This window comes from Mastigoproctus giganteus, chromosome 8, assembly GCF_048544385.1.
Source record: "Mastigoproctus giganteus isolate SK-2022 chromosome 8, ASM4854438v1, whole genome shotgun sequence".
NCBI lineage: Eukaryota > Metazoa > Arthropoda > Arachnida > Uropygi > Thelyphonidae > Mastigoproctus > Mastigoproctus giganteus.
This window is the reverse complement of record NC_143582.1, coordinates 87,315,384-87,330,381: the sequence shown is the minus strand read 5'-3', so window position 1 is coordinate 87,330,381 and position 14,998 is coordinate 87,315,384. Positions and strand designations below refer to the sequence as shown.

Genomic DNA, 14,998 nt, shown 5'->3' with positions numbered 1-14,998 from the left:
TGGCACAGACTACAACTCACAAATACATATGTTACCTTATGGGAATAAGGCAATCGCTTAGTGCTGATTCACTTAGCGCTCTGTTTTTCTGGAACGAATTATCAGCATTAAGCGGGAGTCACCTGTATAAGGAATTTAAGAAACTCACAATATAAAGTCTGCTGACTGTCAAACATTAAGTATTCATTCATTCATTCATTCATTGAGCACATAAGGGAGAAGAACGCTACAATTACCAAATTTATTTCTAATTAAATAATTAAATGATGCATTCTCTCTGCAGTTTGACAGCCCAGCCAAACAGCAACTCAACTGCAACCAACTTACAGCATGTATGCGTTTGATCTCTTAATATCAATTAATTTATCCATTAATTAATTAGTTAAAGGTTGTACACTGAAAACAAAAGTAAGAAAATAGTATAATTTAATTTCCAATCTTTTCTTTTAAACTGCCTTTACATTCAATGAAGAAACTAAGTGATTTTCACAAGAAATTCCGTGACAGCATTTTACCACTAAAAAGATCATCAGCCACTCATTTTCCACAGCATGGCCACCTGAATAGTTCAACCTCCTTACAACATTTTGGTTCTGTAATTACTCAAAGGACAAAGTGCATTGCATCAACATCCTTCAACTAGCAAACCTGAAGGACACCATCATGCAACACAAGGGAAACATCATCCAAAAAATGTTGCATTCTGCAGCTGACCATAGCATTATTTGGTTTGAGGTTTAGCAACACATATCAAGTATTGATTGATAAATCCAATATTGATAACTTAGTTCATTTTAATTCCTTTGGAATCCAAACATTCATGCTCTGAAAAATTTTATATTTTCAGTAATGATTTCACTTGTGTATAATGGAATTATTTTACCTCTACCCTATCTTGGTACAAGCATATTACAATTATCCCTTTGTCTCTATCCAAAGAACAATGCTTTCTCTTTTACTTCTGGAATTTTTTTTTTTTCCATGTAATAAGTGTTATTCTTGTACAAACTGGATATCCAGCTCAACATGGAATATTGTTCCCATATTTGTGGGGGCGCCTCCGTAGCCAGGTGGGAAGGAGCAGCAGTGCGTAGCACACGCTTCTTGATTAGACCAGGGTTCAAGCCTGTCACCACCAAATACGGATGATGCGGAAAGGTCAGGGAATGACCACCGCATATCCCAGAGCAATATGGCCTTAGTTGCTAATACTCCTAAAAAGAACCAAATAACAAACAAACATATTTGTGGGAGTGCCTACAAAAATTCTAAAAAACTCCTCAATGCTATCCAAAAGAGCTAATTAAGTCAAGCTCACTATTGACTCCTCTTGAAAATCACTATCCCTTGCACAGATGTTCAGTTTTTCTTCTTGATACCTTTTATACCAATATTCCTAGGGCACTCCTTTTGCAAAAATGGCATCTATAAATGCAAGTTCAGAAAAATAGTCCTCCTGTAAATATCTGTCAGTCCAAACCAGTATAAACACATGTATCAACCAGCTGGCATCCATTCATGGTACAACTAGGAATTTGCCCAAGTAACTTTTCTTCTTTATTTATTCCCATTACTTCTGTTCTCTTACACAAACTTCCTCCTTAAGTATTTCCTGTTTAGATTAAGAGAAAATAAAATGACTAATTATCAAATTAATGATTTCCCTGTTACCGACCAATTATGTTTTTCATGTTGTGTTACATATGACATGAATTATTATTATTATTATTATTATTATTATGTTTTTTTCATGTTCAACAGTGTTTTAAAAGTAACACTACAATGCAGAATCTGTATATAACACAAAGAAAGTGCAAAAATATTAAAAGTCAATCACATGAATTAAATTCATGCAATTCAAAAAAAAAAAACAATTCTTCACACAACTCTGAAGATAAGAGGATCATATATGCTAACAGTTCTTAAAGAATTAAATGCATCTTCAGGGTCTTTTTTTTTTTAAGGTAGTATGCTGATATCTGGGTTTTTTTGTTCTTTCAACATGATACCCACTGAAATGCTGAATTACTTGCCAACCATTAATTCTCATCTGACAGATGAGGATTAATATTTGACAACTAATTACTTTTAAACTTTCTATAAGAATGTTCCAAAACCATGAAACTACACTTAGTAAAATTAAAGCTTAGAGACTGAAAGTTTCCTTTTTTTTTTGACTCATGAGAATTTGTTTAAAAGAATGTGAAGCATTAGTTCAAGGCAATCCAAGACAAAACTGACTACCTGCAGTTTATAACTGCCAAAAAAACATATTCAAATTTTAAATGGCATGATGAGAACTAATTCAGAGAACAAAACTATATGAAATTTAACATACCTAATATTTTAATTGTTTTATCAGGTAGTCGAAGAAGACTATTAGCAAACGGGCAGATAAGTGTACTTAAACGATCTGCAGTTTCATGGAAGAGATGGCATAATGGCAAGTATAAATAGAGTCTAACAGCTTCTATATCATGGGGTACGGGTGAAAGTGAAGGAAAAAGGATGGTTTCTAGACAGGTGGCAACCTGCAGAATAAAAATAATAAATAAAAACACACACATTATGCAAAATAATAATCTGAAAATGTAAAATTAATATCATTTAGCTAAATAGTATACCATCTTAACCTGTAAAGTAGACTAAAATGCAAATAAAAGAAGAATATTTCATATTCTTATAGTTCACATAAATACTAGAGCACTAAATTCTATTTACTTAAGAATCTGAAGACATTAGAAATCTGAAGAATTTGAAGAAATTAGTAACGTTCCAGACTGATGAGATATCATTCTGCAACTATTGCAGAATTTAAAAAAAAAAATTTCCCTTCATTGTATTTATTTTGGTTACCACTACTATCAACTTAGTGATCCAAAGCAAGAATGTGAAGAGTACTAAATACTCAAAATGTAAAACTTTCACCAAAAGGTTTTATTTGAGTTCATCATTTGTCATCTTTCAAAATTTCTGGATCATTAACTGGATTTGAACATGAGTCGGTACCGCTAACTGGTTGTTACTTGTACTTTTCAATTTGGTAAATTAAAAGAGGCTTAAAAGTGCCTATATGACTTTTCTCATGACTTCTGATCTCTTCTTTAAATAGTCTTGTCAAGGAATGCCACTGTTCTACCAGTCTAGTTGAAATTGAAATTGTTTAAATCTACCTTTCCTTTTAGTATTTTATGCATGGAAATAAACTTTCACCAAATATTCATCCACTTTTGCAGGTATTCTACAGAGTACAACAGTAGACATTTGTTTCTTTGGCAGATGCCCGGTGCTCAATAACCATTAAGTTCTCAATCTCCTCTTTAAATACCCTTTCTGCTCCAGTTTATAGGCCTACATAAAAAGGCATATTATTAACACTGCATGGGAAACCTCTTTTTCATTCAAAGAATCTCATACACTTGCAGGTTGTTCAAAAGATGCACAATGTACCCCGTAGTGCAGCAATGTCAACTCATTTGGGTCATGGGCCATTTCCAGTATTAGTGTACCTCACACTGGCCACACGCAACCTACAAACCTTGCCATTGCTAAGCCAAAAGATGCTTTTTAATTGCTCAGTTATTGCTTGTTGCTGATTGATACTTGCAGCTTAGAATGCACTAATAACTAATTAAAAGGAAATAAAAGTCTGAATAAACAAAAGAATGAATAATTAAAAGCAAGTTTATTCAGATAAGATAATACAATAAGATCGGATGATACAATATTTCAACAAGGGAATATACATGAAATTAGGTAACCTAGGCCCTTTTTGCCAGATACTTGACTCCGTTCGCTTGCAACCAGCTTCGCGAGATTTGGAATCAAAGACTGAGAAGACACAACCTTCATTATGAAAGAAAGATTGGTGTCGGCTAACCTTGATCTGTGGGCTGTTTTGTTAGCTTTCATATGCGAAAACAGTTGTTCACATAAATGTGCTCACAAAGTAACAGAATTTGTGCAGCAAACTTTCTTATCTCTGGATACGAGTAGATTTTTGGGATCCCAACTTCTCAGAATTTCTCTTTTAAAATTGAGACGTTACGGATGCTTCCTGCAGCTGTTCACACAAGTTGTCTGTTATCGCAGTTATCCTTTCAGCCACTGTGTTTCTTGACAATGAAATTTCTTGGAACACTTTCACATTTCCTGGAACACAAGTTTTCAACAGCTTCTGTCATGCATTCTTTAACCATGGAGCCTTCACTGAAAGGTTTGGAATGTTTTGACAGTAAATAGCTGATTTCATAACTGGCTTTCAACTGTCGATTCACTGCCTTCGTTAATTTTTGTAATTACATTTTGCTGCCTTTGAAGTGAGTTCTTCATATCCTTTAGTTTTCCTTCTCTTAATTTACCCTCAAAGTGGGAAATTTTTCTTTGTGAATTGTATCACAGTATCGTTTAATATTGTACTCTTTGATGAATCAACTAATTGATTCATTGCAAATAATACACTTTATTTTACCTTTTACTTCTGTGTAATGTAACTCAATTGTGTTACCGATGGGCAGGTGTTAAAGGGACATAGCGTACTGGCCGTTGGGCAAACAATCCACCTTTGTGGAGTCACTTGGCCACAGAAAACCGCGATATCCTGCGTCCTATGCAGCTGGTTTGCAATGGATCCCGCTGTATGGTGTCAGTCCCTCTTGACCTGTAGGAGTATATAGCGGTCATCATAATTGGCAGTTGTTTTTCGTGAATGACCACCACTGGTCCTTCGAACAGCTGTACCTGTCGTTCTGAAGGCCGACCATGCACATGAGACGATGCTATGGGCAATACCAAACTCTGCAGCCATACTCTTCGAACTTCGACCTTCTCGATTATTCGACCCTGGGTAAAGTCATCCAGACATTGTCTACTGGCCATTTCATTGTCTGTAGCACTGTATGAAACCAATTGAACATATGTAATAATTGTGCTCACCATTCGGTAATTTGCACATAACTGGTGCTTTTATCTGTTTATGTGAGCCCTCTCATCACGATTCAAATTTTTGCATGTGCATCAGCTTTCTACTGAACGGTCACAGTTATGCAAATCACCACAGGCTGTTTCATTTGATTTTGTGGTTGTAACCTTTTGAAATAGCATTGGTCCTTAAGTTTTGCACACCAGTGTAGTTAGTAAATTATAACTGAATTTATTTATGATCAAATGGGAAAATATATTCAAACAGTATTTTATAAAATAGATAGGGATGTTATTGTTAATTAGCTTGTTGTAAAGTAGTTATAGATCAACTACTACTCAAGCTCAAGGGGTAATTCAAACTTCCAATTTGTTCGGATTTTCGAACTTTTCAAAAATACTAATGTTTTTGAAATACTAATATATTTTAATTGAACTGATTAAAAATATATAACTATTTTCTATTTTTCTATATACACTGGTGATCAAAGGAAGTGCATCACCCCTTAAAATTGTAATAGTCATTCGAATAACATAAGTATATGGAAATATTTCTTACAGATTGCATCAGATAAGATTGATATGCATAGGTGATGATGTAATATTGCATCAGCTATATAAGCACGCTCTGCAAGAGTTGCAGTCATTCCTTGTTTGTGTCAGGAAGTCGAGTTACGTGCAGTTGACGCCCTGAAAAAAAAGAGTGCTACTGTTGCTTTACATGAGGAAGGATGTTCTTCCAATCATATTGCTTATAGAGTGTCTTGTAATCAGTCAACAGCGAGTAGACTTCTTTCCAAACTCAAGAATACTGGTTCTGCTGATAGGAAAAAAGAACCGGATGCAAACGAGTCTCTGCGCCAAAACAGGACCGCATTTTGAAGCGCTTATGCCTTAAAAACCATAAAGTTTCTTCCTCTGAGCTGAAAAGAGAATGGGAAGAACATACAAGAGTGGTAGTACCAAGAGCAGTAACAGTCAGAAGACTCCTCTTCAAAAATGTACTTGTAGCCCATCGTCCTAAGAAGAAGCTGCTCCTCACACAAAAAATGAAAAAGGCCCGATTAATTTGGTGTAAGGGGCATGTCAAATGGACCCTAGAGCAGTGGAAGTCATTTATTTTCACAGATGAGAAGAAATTCAACCCGCATAGCTCTGATAGGAGACAAACGATTCATCACAGACGTGGTGAAGAATACCATCCAGACTGTATGATGTCTACAGTGAAATTCCCTACCAGCTAAATGATATGGGGGTGCATTTCGTATCACCTGCAGTTTATAAAAGGTTCTGTAAATGCCAATGGATACCTGGCTATATTGGAAGGGAAATTGCTACCAACCATTAGAGACCTTTTCAACCTGCCAAGTAATTCCTCCTTTCGGGATGACTCTGCTCCTTGTCATCGGGCAAAAAGTGTAAGTAGGCACTTCTGTAGTTACTTTAGCTTCATTTCTGCATTAGAGGTTCGACAGTAATGTGTTTACATTTGTTACAGGTGATAGAGATGGTTGGAAGAACGGTCCATTACAGCTCTTAGCTGGCCAGGAAACAGCCTGGACCTGAATCCTATAGAGAACTGCTGGCATCGTGAGGAAGTTACCAGAAAGAAATCAAAGACACTTCGTGAACTTCAGGAAGCCATAATTCATGTTTAGAACCACGAACTATCAGATCAGTTGATTATCTTCAGAAATTGATCTTGCCAATGCCTCGACAGTGTTCCGCTGTCATCAGGGCCAGAGGCGGTTCAACTAAATATTACTTTGCACCTGGTGAACTTTTCATTTTGTTTTCCATTTAAAACGATAAACTGAAGCAAACTGAGGGCTTTTGATAACATTTCAGCCATAATTGTTGTGTTTTTCCAAAACTGTTCTATAAAGGCTGCAAATGCTCATTTTGGAATATTTTGAGAACACCTGTCAAATATTACTTAGATTTGCCTTAAATAATATATTTATAGTTCTATTTGTGATGCTAGTCATTAATGTAATATACCATTGTGAAAAAAAGGGTTAGAAATATTAAATTCCTAGGTGATGCACTTTCTTTGAACATCAGTGTATATAACTAATATATAAAAAATATATAACTAACTAATTGAAAAATATATAACTATTTTTCTTCATTCTTCTGAGGATATGTGGTTTTTGTAATTTTGTCATATCACAGATATAATGTCAATATTTTATTGGTCATTCCTGAGTTACGTAAAACTCAACTTCCTAAGAATTCGTGGAACGTATGTCGGTGACTTACTGAATTTTTGGATTAACCAGGAAATTGATTATCTAGCTTTTTTTTTTTTTTTTTTACCATCTATCCAAGAAAATTGAGAGTCTACTGTACTTATTTTTTGCTGCAACATTTTTGAATTTCGTTTCTTTGCTGCCAGATCTCTCACTCTTTTCAGCAAGAGCAGTTGAGTTGGACAGCATTCAGTTTGCTTGTTTATTTTCACGTATCATTTAATTTTTAATTGCTCAGGTAATAAAAGTGTAAATTTGTGCTTCATATCTTCATTTTTATAGCTTCCGAATGGTTGTTTCCTCCAATTTTCATTTATTAGAATTGCCATTTAATAAAATAAAAATCGAAGCTTACTGTAATTATTTTATGGCACCGGCATAAAAAATAAATAAATGCTGGCTTGTTCGGATTACTACCATTTCGAATTATTGATGTTTGAATTTTCTACGCTCTACTGTATATACAAGTTACAAGAACCAACAAAGTCACTGTTAAACCAGAATATATACAGAAAAATTAGGCTATAGAGAGCAGTATGAGCGCTGCATTAGCATATCAACTCACTACTAACCAGAAAGTTTCATGTCAGAAACAGAGGCTCTACTTCTTGCTGTCTTTCCTGTGATTTTGATGGTTTGCCCTTGATGAAGATGCTGATATCATGAATTTTTCAGCAATAAGTCCTTATTATTTTCTCATACTTTTTTCAAGTTTTCCATAGTTCCAATCCCCGTTGATAGTTCATTTTCTATTCTCATCCTCTCAATTAACTTATATATCCATTATGGTCACTGGGTTCCTTCTGCCAAAAAATGCAGTGTCCATAGTCCATAAACCATATTACGATTCTTTAATATACCTCTTCAATTTCTTATAAATTCAACACATACACACACACACTCTCTCTCTCTCTCTCAAAACATTATGATCAGCTACCTAATAGTGGGTATGATCTCCTCTTGTGACCAGAACTATTGCCACATGGCAGGTCGTGGACTCTATAAGGCCTCTGAATGTTGCAGGAGGTATGTTTTAAATTTGTTTCTGGAGCTGAATCCCATATATCTGCAGCAGTCCATGTGGAAAATTCAAAAGCTGGATTTGTTGACATAATCCCAGATTTTCTACAGGATTCATATCCAGCAAATTTGGTAACCATAGTAGCACCTGGAAGTCACTTCCATGTTCAGCGAACCACTCTCAAACAAAACCAGAAAAGGGGCAAGGTGCATCATCCTGCTAGACCATACCTTTGTCATTCAGAAAGAGTTGCCATGAAGGAGGTTACCTAATCAGCCACAATGGATAGGTAGCGTTTAGCCTTCAGAATGCTATCTAGGGGTATGAGGGCTCCAAGAAATTCATAGGAAAACATTCCCCATGCCAAAACACTGCTGCCACCTGTTGGATCAGGATGTTGGAGTGATTCCTCTCTGCAGTTTGTTGCAAACTTCAAGGATTGTTGGCAATAGATGGCTGTAAGCACAGGTGTCTTGAGGTACCTACTCTGAAAGGCTGTACGGAGCATGGTTTGTTGGAAAGTAGTCGGGGAAACAATAGTCATCATCTAAAAGTCCCAGATAACTGTTTTTTATCTATTGGCTCACACAACACAGGATAACTTACATTCACCACAACCATCAATAAGGAATGAGATCCATCTACTGGCCCAACTGCTGCTGCTACTCCATCCACTAGGGTAACACTAACTACAGCACTCCATGACAAACTCACAAGAGTCACAGCTTAGATAATACTGCCAACCTTCAACTGTTACCCACTAAAAATCTTTTCTTTTTTTTTGGAATAAAAGTGAAAAAAGGTAGCAAAGAACACGAGTAAGTTCAGGAGCACAGGTTTTGGATCTGCTACCTCTCAGCCCATCTTGAGCAGATGGGCTGAGAGATGGCAAATGACGTTTAACATTGACAAATGTAAAATGCCGCATATGGGAAGCAGTAATCTCAGAGTAACGTATCAACTCTGTGGTACCACACTGACAGTGGTAGAGAATGAAAAGGACCTGGGGGTAATTGTGTACACAGATGTGAAGTTTTCTGAGCAGTGCAGACAGTCTGCAAGATTAGCTCATGGTGTCTTGTCAATGATATACAGGAATTTTTCTAGCAGGGATAAGGAGGTGATTATCCCCTTGTATAAGGTAATGGGGTCAGGCCACGCCTTGAGTACTGTATACAGGTCTGGAGGCCTCATTTTAAGAAGGATGTAGAGCTGTTGGAACGAGTACAGAGAAGGGCAACAAGATTAATGAACGGAACAAAGGGTGGTCTTACAAAGAGCAATAGATTGACAGTAGCCACTGGCAGAAGTGAAAGAGATTCTTGCACTGCTTCTATTAGAATGAGCAGAAGCCTGAAAAACAAGATGCATGGTATTTCAGAGACTGCTGGGAGCCATTGCGGTACAAGTAAACACATGGGTTGTGTTAGGGTAGCTAAGAATAGAAACAGGTGCAGGTATACTTGCGTTTACACCAATGCTAGGAGTTTAGTAAATAAATTTGATGAATTTGAGGTATTGCTCAAAACATCAAAGGCAGATATTGTTGGGATATCAGAGACGTTGTGTCACACAGATATAAGGGATGCAGAACTGCAATTTGGGGAGTACAACGTCTATAGAAAGGATAGACAGGATAGGAAGGGGGGAGGGGTTTTGCTATTAGTTAAGAAACACATAAAAACCAAGGAAGTGAAGCCAGTCGACATCGCCGGACAGTGCAGTGTTGAGTCAGTTTGGTGTGACATAAGCATTGGGAGATCGAAATTGAGAATAGAAGTGTGCTATAGGCCTAATGACTCTGATGAGTATAATAAGGAACTGTACAGGGAAATAGAGTGGGCCAGTAAATCAGAGAGTCTTATAATGGGAGATTTTAATTTCCCAGATATTGACTGGAATTTGGGGGCTGGTTACTCACACACTAGCAGGGCTTTTGTGGATTTATTGGATGATTGTTTTCTACATCAGCATGTTCGGGAGGCAACTAGAGGAAGTAATACTCTTGATTTGATTATCAGCAGTGATTCTTCATGCATTAAGAATCTGCAGATAAATGAACCACTAGGTGGCAGTGATCACAGTGTGCTGAAGTGGGATTTACTCAAAGAGGTAACTACCATTAGGGGTAAAGGGAAGGGTTATTGCTTCCGTAAAGGCGACTACGATGGACTGAGACAGTATTTAAATTCTATACAGTGGGACCAACTGATGATGTTACCAACAGCAAATTCAAAATGGGAAGCATTCAAAGAACTTATCTTGGAAGCTACTAGGCTTTACCTACCAACTAAGAAATATTGTTCAAGGTTTAGGCCAAAATGGATGTCAGATGAACTAATGAGGCATATGGCAGAGAAGAAAAATGCATGGGATACTTACAAATTAACACATGACACAGAAGCCTATGATAGATACAAGTTGATATGCAACCAAGTTACAAAGGAGGTTAGGCAGGCAAAGGCAGATTACGAGAAATCCTTGGCAAGGGATGCAAAGAAAAAAAAAGCAAAGAGTTCTTTACTTATGTTAACTCTAGAAGGAAGGGGATGAATCAGATTGGTTCACTTGATATTGATGGGTCAACTGTTGATGATCCTGCTCAGGTAGCTAACAAACTAAATGAATATTTTGCATCGACATTCACACATGAGGAGTTATTCAGCAAGGGGAATGCCAGAGGTGTATTCAACTCTAGCAGTAAGCTACAGAATCTTGAAATAACTGGGAGTAAAGTGGAGGAGAAACTGTTGAAGATAAACACAAGAAAGGCACCCGGGGTGGATGGGATCTATCCAGTTATATTAAAGGAGGCAGCAAAGGAAGTAAGCAAACCCTTAGCCATAATTATGAGAGCTTCCTTGGACTCAGGGGAGGTACCCATAGACTGGAAATGTGCAAATGTGACCCCAATTCACAAAGGAGGATCAAAGGCTGACACAAGTAATTATAGACCTGTGAGCTTAACTTCTGTTCCAGAAAAATTAATGGAGGCACTGGTTAAAGAAGCACTGCAGGATCATTTAGACAAGACTTCAGTTATAGCTCAGACACAGCATGGTTTTGTTAAGGGGAAGTCTTGCCTGACCAACTTGATTGGATATTATGATGCAGTCACAAAAGAACTGGATGCAGGGAATAACTTTGATATTATATACTTGGATCTTAGAAAGGCTTTTGATACTGTTGCACATGGAAGACTGCTACACAAATTGGAGCAGTGTGACATTGGAGGCAAATTGCTGCTATGGATAAAGGGGTGGTTGAGGGGGAGAAGACAGAGAGTGGTAATCAATGGACACTGCTCATCGTGAACTAATGTTATTAGTGGAGTCCCTCAGGGCTCAGTGTTGGGTCCATTATTGTTTTCTGTATTTATAAATGATATTGATGATGGTATATCAAGCTTAATGTCCAAGTTTGCAGATGATACAAAGGTTGGCAGGGTTGTCAAGGACACTACTGACACTATGCTGCTGCAACAGGATCTGGAAAGGTTGAGCAGATGGGCTGAGAGGTGGCAAATGAAGTTTAACATTGACAAATGTAAAGTACTACACATGGGAAACAGCAACCCCAGAGCAACGTATCAACTCTGTGGTACTACACTGACAGTGGTAGAGAATGAAAGGGACTTGGGGGTGGTTGTGCAGGCAGATATGAAGTTCTCTGAGCAGTGCAGACGGGCTGCAAGAGTAGCTCATGGAGTATTGTCAATGATATACAGGAATTTTTCCAGCAGGGATAAGGAGGTGATTATTCCATTGTATAAGGCAATGGTCAGGCCACACCTAGAGTACTGTATACAGGTCTGGAGGCCTCATTTCAAGAAGGATGTAGAGCTGCTGGAACGAGTACAGAGAAGGGCAACAAGATTAGTGAATGGAACAAAGGGGTGCTCTTACAAAGAAAGGCTTAAGTTTTGCAAATTACAGTGTCTGGAGACTAGGCACCAGCGAGGTGATCTGATAGAGGTGTAAAGCCTTGAATGGTTTAAGCATGCTCAATGCTGATGGGATTCTTCCTCTAGCTCAGAAAAATCACCTGAGAGGGCATAAATTCAAATTGAGGAAAGACAGATGTAGGATAGACGTGAAGAAATTTGCCTTTAGCCAGCGGGTGGTTGGTTGGTGGAACAGACTTCCATCCCTTGTGGTGGAGGTTGATAGCCTAAATAAGTTTAAGGCTCAGCTGGACAGGTATTTGGAACCAACAGAGGGGTGAAGTGGAAGTGGGTTTTTTTTTTTTTTTTTGGCTGATGCTGCATAAGCTTGCTTTCTTGCATCAAATGCCTCTACTAATGCTAATGCTAAAGAAAGGCTTAAGATTTGCAAATTACAGTGTCTGGAGTTAGGCAACTGCGAGGTGATCTGATTGAGGTGTATGCTTTGAGCATGCTGAATGCTGATGGGATTCTTCCTCTTGCTCAGAATAATCGCCTGAGAGGGCATAAATCCAAATTGAGGAAAGACGGTTGTAGAATAGATGTGCGGAAGTTTTCCTTAGCCAGCAGGTGGTTGATTGTTGGAACAAACTTCCATCTGTCGTGGAAGTTGATAGCTTAAATAGATTCAAATGGAAAATATATTAAATTAAATGTGAAAATCACTTGGGACTACATTCATGGAACATAATATCACTTGACAAAAATTTGGAGTGAGAAGATGGGTGAAATATGGGTTGGTTTTTTTTTTTTTTTTTTTTTTTTTGCTGATGCTATATAAGTTTGCTTTCTTGCATCATGTTCCCTTGCTAATGTCACGACTTGATAAAGGTCCTGAATGTATTCCTCGGAAATCTCATGGTACCTACCACGGATTAATGTCTCCTGCAGCTCTCTAAGCATTTTTGGTTCATCAGACCAACTACGATGCTTTTTTGCCCATTTTAAACTATGGGTTTTAATTTTTTGTGATAAAAAAAGGTTCCTTGTGGAAGTTATAAAAAGCAACACTGATGTCAACTCCGTGATTTTGAACAGAGCAATCATAATGCAAATTCCCTGGCTTTACAAAGGACCCATTTAGATAAGTACTTGATAGGAAGATTGTTTCAATATAACTAGAAAAAAGATTTTTTTTTTTATACAAATTAGTAAAGAGCAATGTCTTTATAACAAACTTCAAGATTTTGTCATTTTTTTTTATGGAGCACGTCAACAAACAAACAAACAAATGGAAAATATATTAAATTAAATGTGAAAATCACTAGGCACTACATTCATGGAACATAATATCACTTAACACATTCACTGCTTTGTTATGCAAAAAAAGTGGATTAAAAATCTGACAATATCAAGTTTTTAATTCAATTTGAGGGAAAATCACTACTTTTCCTAATGAGAAAAGGCATCTACGGACTGTACTAGTACTTGCTTTTACTCCTGTATCCCCCTCCCATGCTGTTTTGAGATCTGTCAATGAGGATCTTCTGTTTCAGACATACAACGACCAGAAATCTATCCACGACTGCAGAAAATATTCATAGACATCAACTACCTTTCTTTCTGTTTAGACTTTTTTGCCAGTTTCTGATAATTTTCCTAATAAACATGCCAATATTAACTGATTATGGTGAATCATTTTAGCTGTTACATGAACAGAATGTCACTCTGCATTCAATGCAGCAGCAGCAACACTTTTCCTACATGGTGTTAATTGTAAAAACTTAGCCATTGGAATAGCACAGAATACTGGGCTCATGGCATATGCACTATTTTATATTGCCACTAGGGTTGATGCAATCATGTATGGCATTTAACACCTAAGAGAGTTTGCTAGAGATAGATGACACAAAATATATACAGGTAGCCCTTGTTTTGCCCTGGTCTAATTTGCACCAATTTGCAATAGTGCCAATCACTAACCACAATGCCATTTTTATTGTTATTTATTTATTTTTGCAATTTTTTTATAAATTGTAACTTTAAAATCATCAGACAAAATTTATCAGCATCATACTGTGCTATCTTTCATACACTGTTCATGTGATTTAGTACAATTTGAGCCAATCAGCAATTATCGCATTCATATCAGAGATGAGAAAGATTCCAGCCCTCAAAGTAGCCACTCATGGATGCGGGTGGTAAAGGTCCATGCAGTGAAGCATTCAGTTGGTTTTTGTTTATACTATTTGTTTAAGTGTTTGAAATTTATTACGCTAACTTTTTTTTTTGTTAATTGTGCTATTAATAAATTAAATAATAATATTAGTGATAGCCATGTGCAGTTTTTTCCAATAGTGTTATAAAGTTTTTAATTTAATAGAATAAAGACACTCCATGTCTGGTAAAAGTAGTTCATTGAATCCTAGTGCAATATTCAGAGGATAGAATCTGATGAAAGCTGCCCTAATGTGTAGGGCTATGAATATGCCTCCTTCGACTATTACTGCAACTATGAAGAATGCTAATAAAATAAAACAATCAATGCAAAGTGGTAGGCAAAATTTTTGATGCCCGGAACCTAACCCTGTGATTTCCGCTTGACCCCATTATATAAAGGGTTCCATTTGTGCCTGTCCCCGACATAAATCGAGGGCTACCTATATATTACATTGCCAAATTTCACAGAAATTTGGAGAATTTGGCAAGTGATGAATTTTTTTTTTTTTTTTTGGTTTTTTTCTGTAGTTTCCATCCATAGAAGCATCTTTCATCATATATTACTTATATTATTACCCTGCTATGAAAAGAAATTGCAAACTTTTATTTATTTATTTTTCTGTCACTTTGGTTTTCCTCTATATACAATTAAAAGACACTAAAGTCTATATTGCTAATTTTTAGGTTTAAGTTATTTATTGT

At 36.8% G+C, this 14,998-nt stretch overlaps 1 protein-coding gene across 1 annotated transcript in view; it reads right to left on the bottom strand.

The window, feature by feature from the left end:
* The window catches only part of Herc4 (HECT and RLD domain containing E3 ubiquitin ligase 4), a 768,218-nt gene that overhangs the window by 397,020 nt on the left and 356,200 nt on the right, over positions 1-14,998 (bottom strand). The window contains exon 12 of the mRNA XM_090378812.1: positions 2,339-2,531. Coding sequence (XP_090234938.1) covers positions 2,339-2,531 — 193 coding nt within the window. The remainder of the gene's footprint in view (positions 1-2,338; positions 2,532-14,998) is intronic.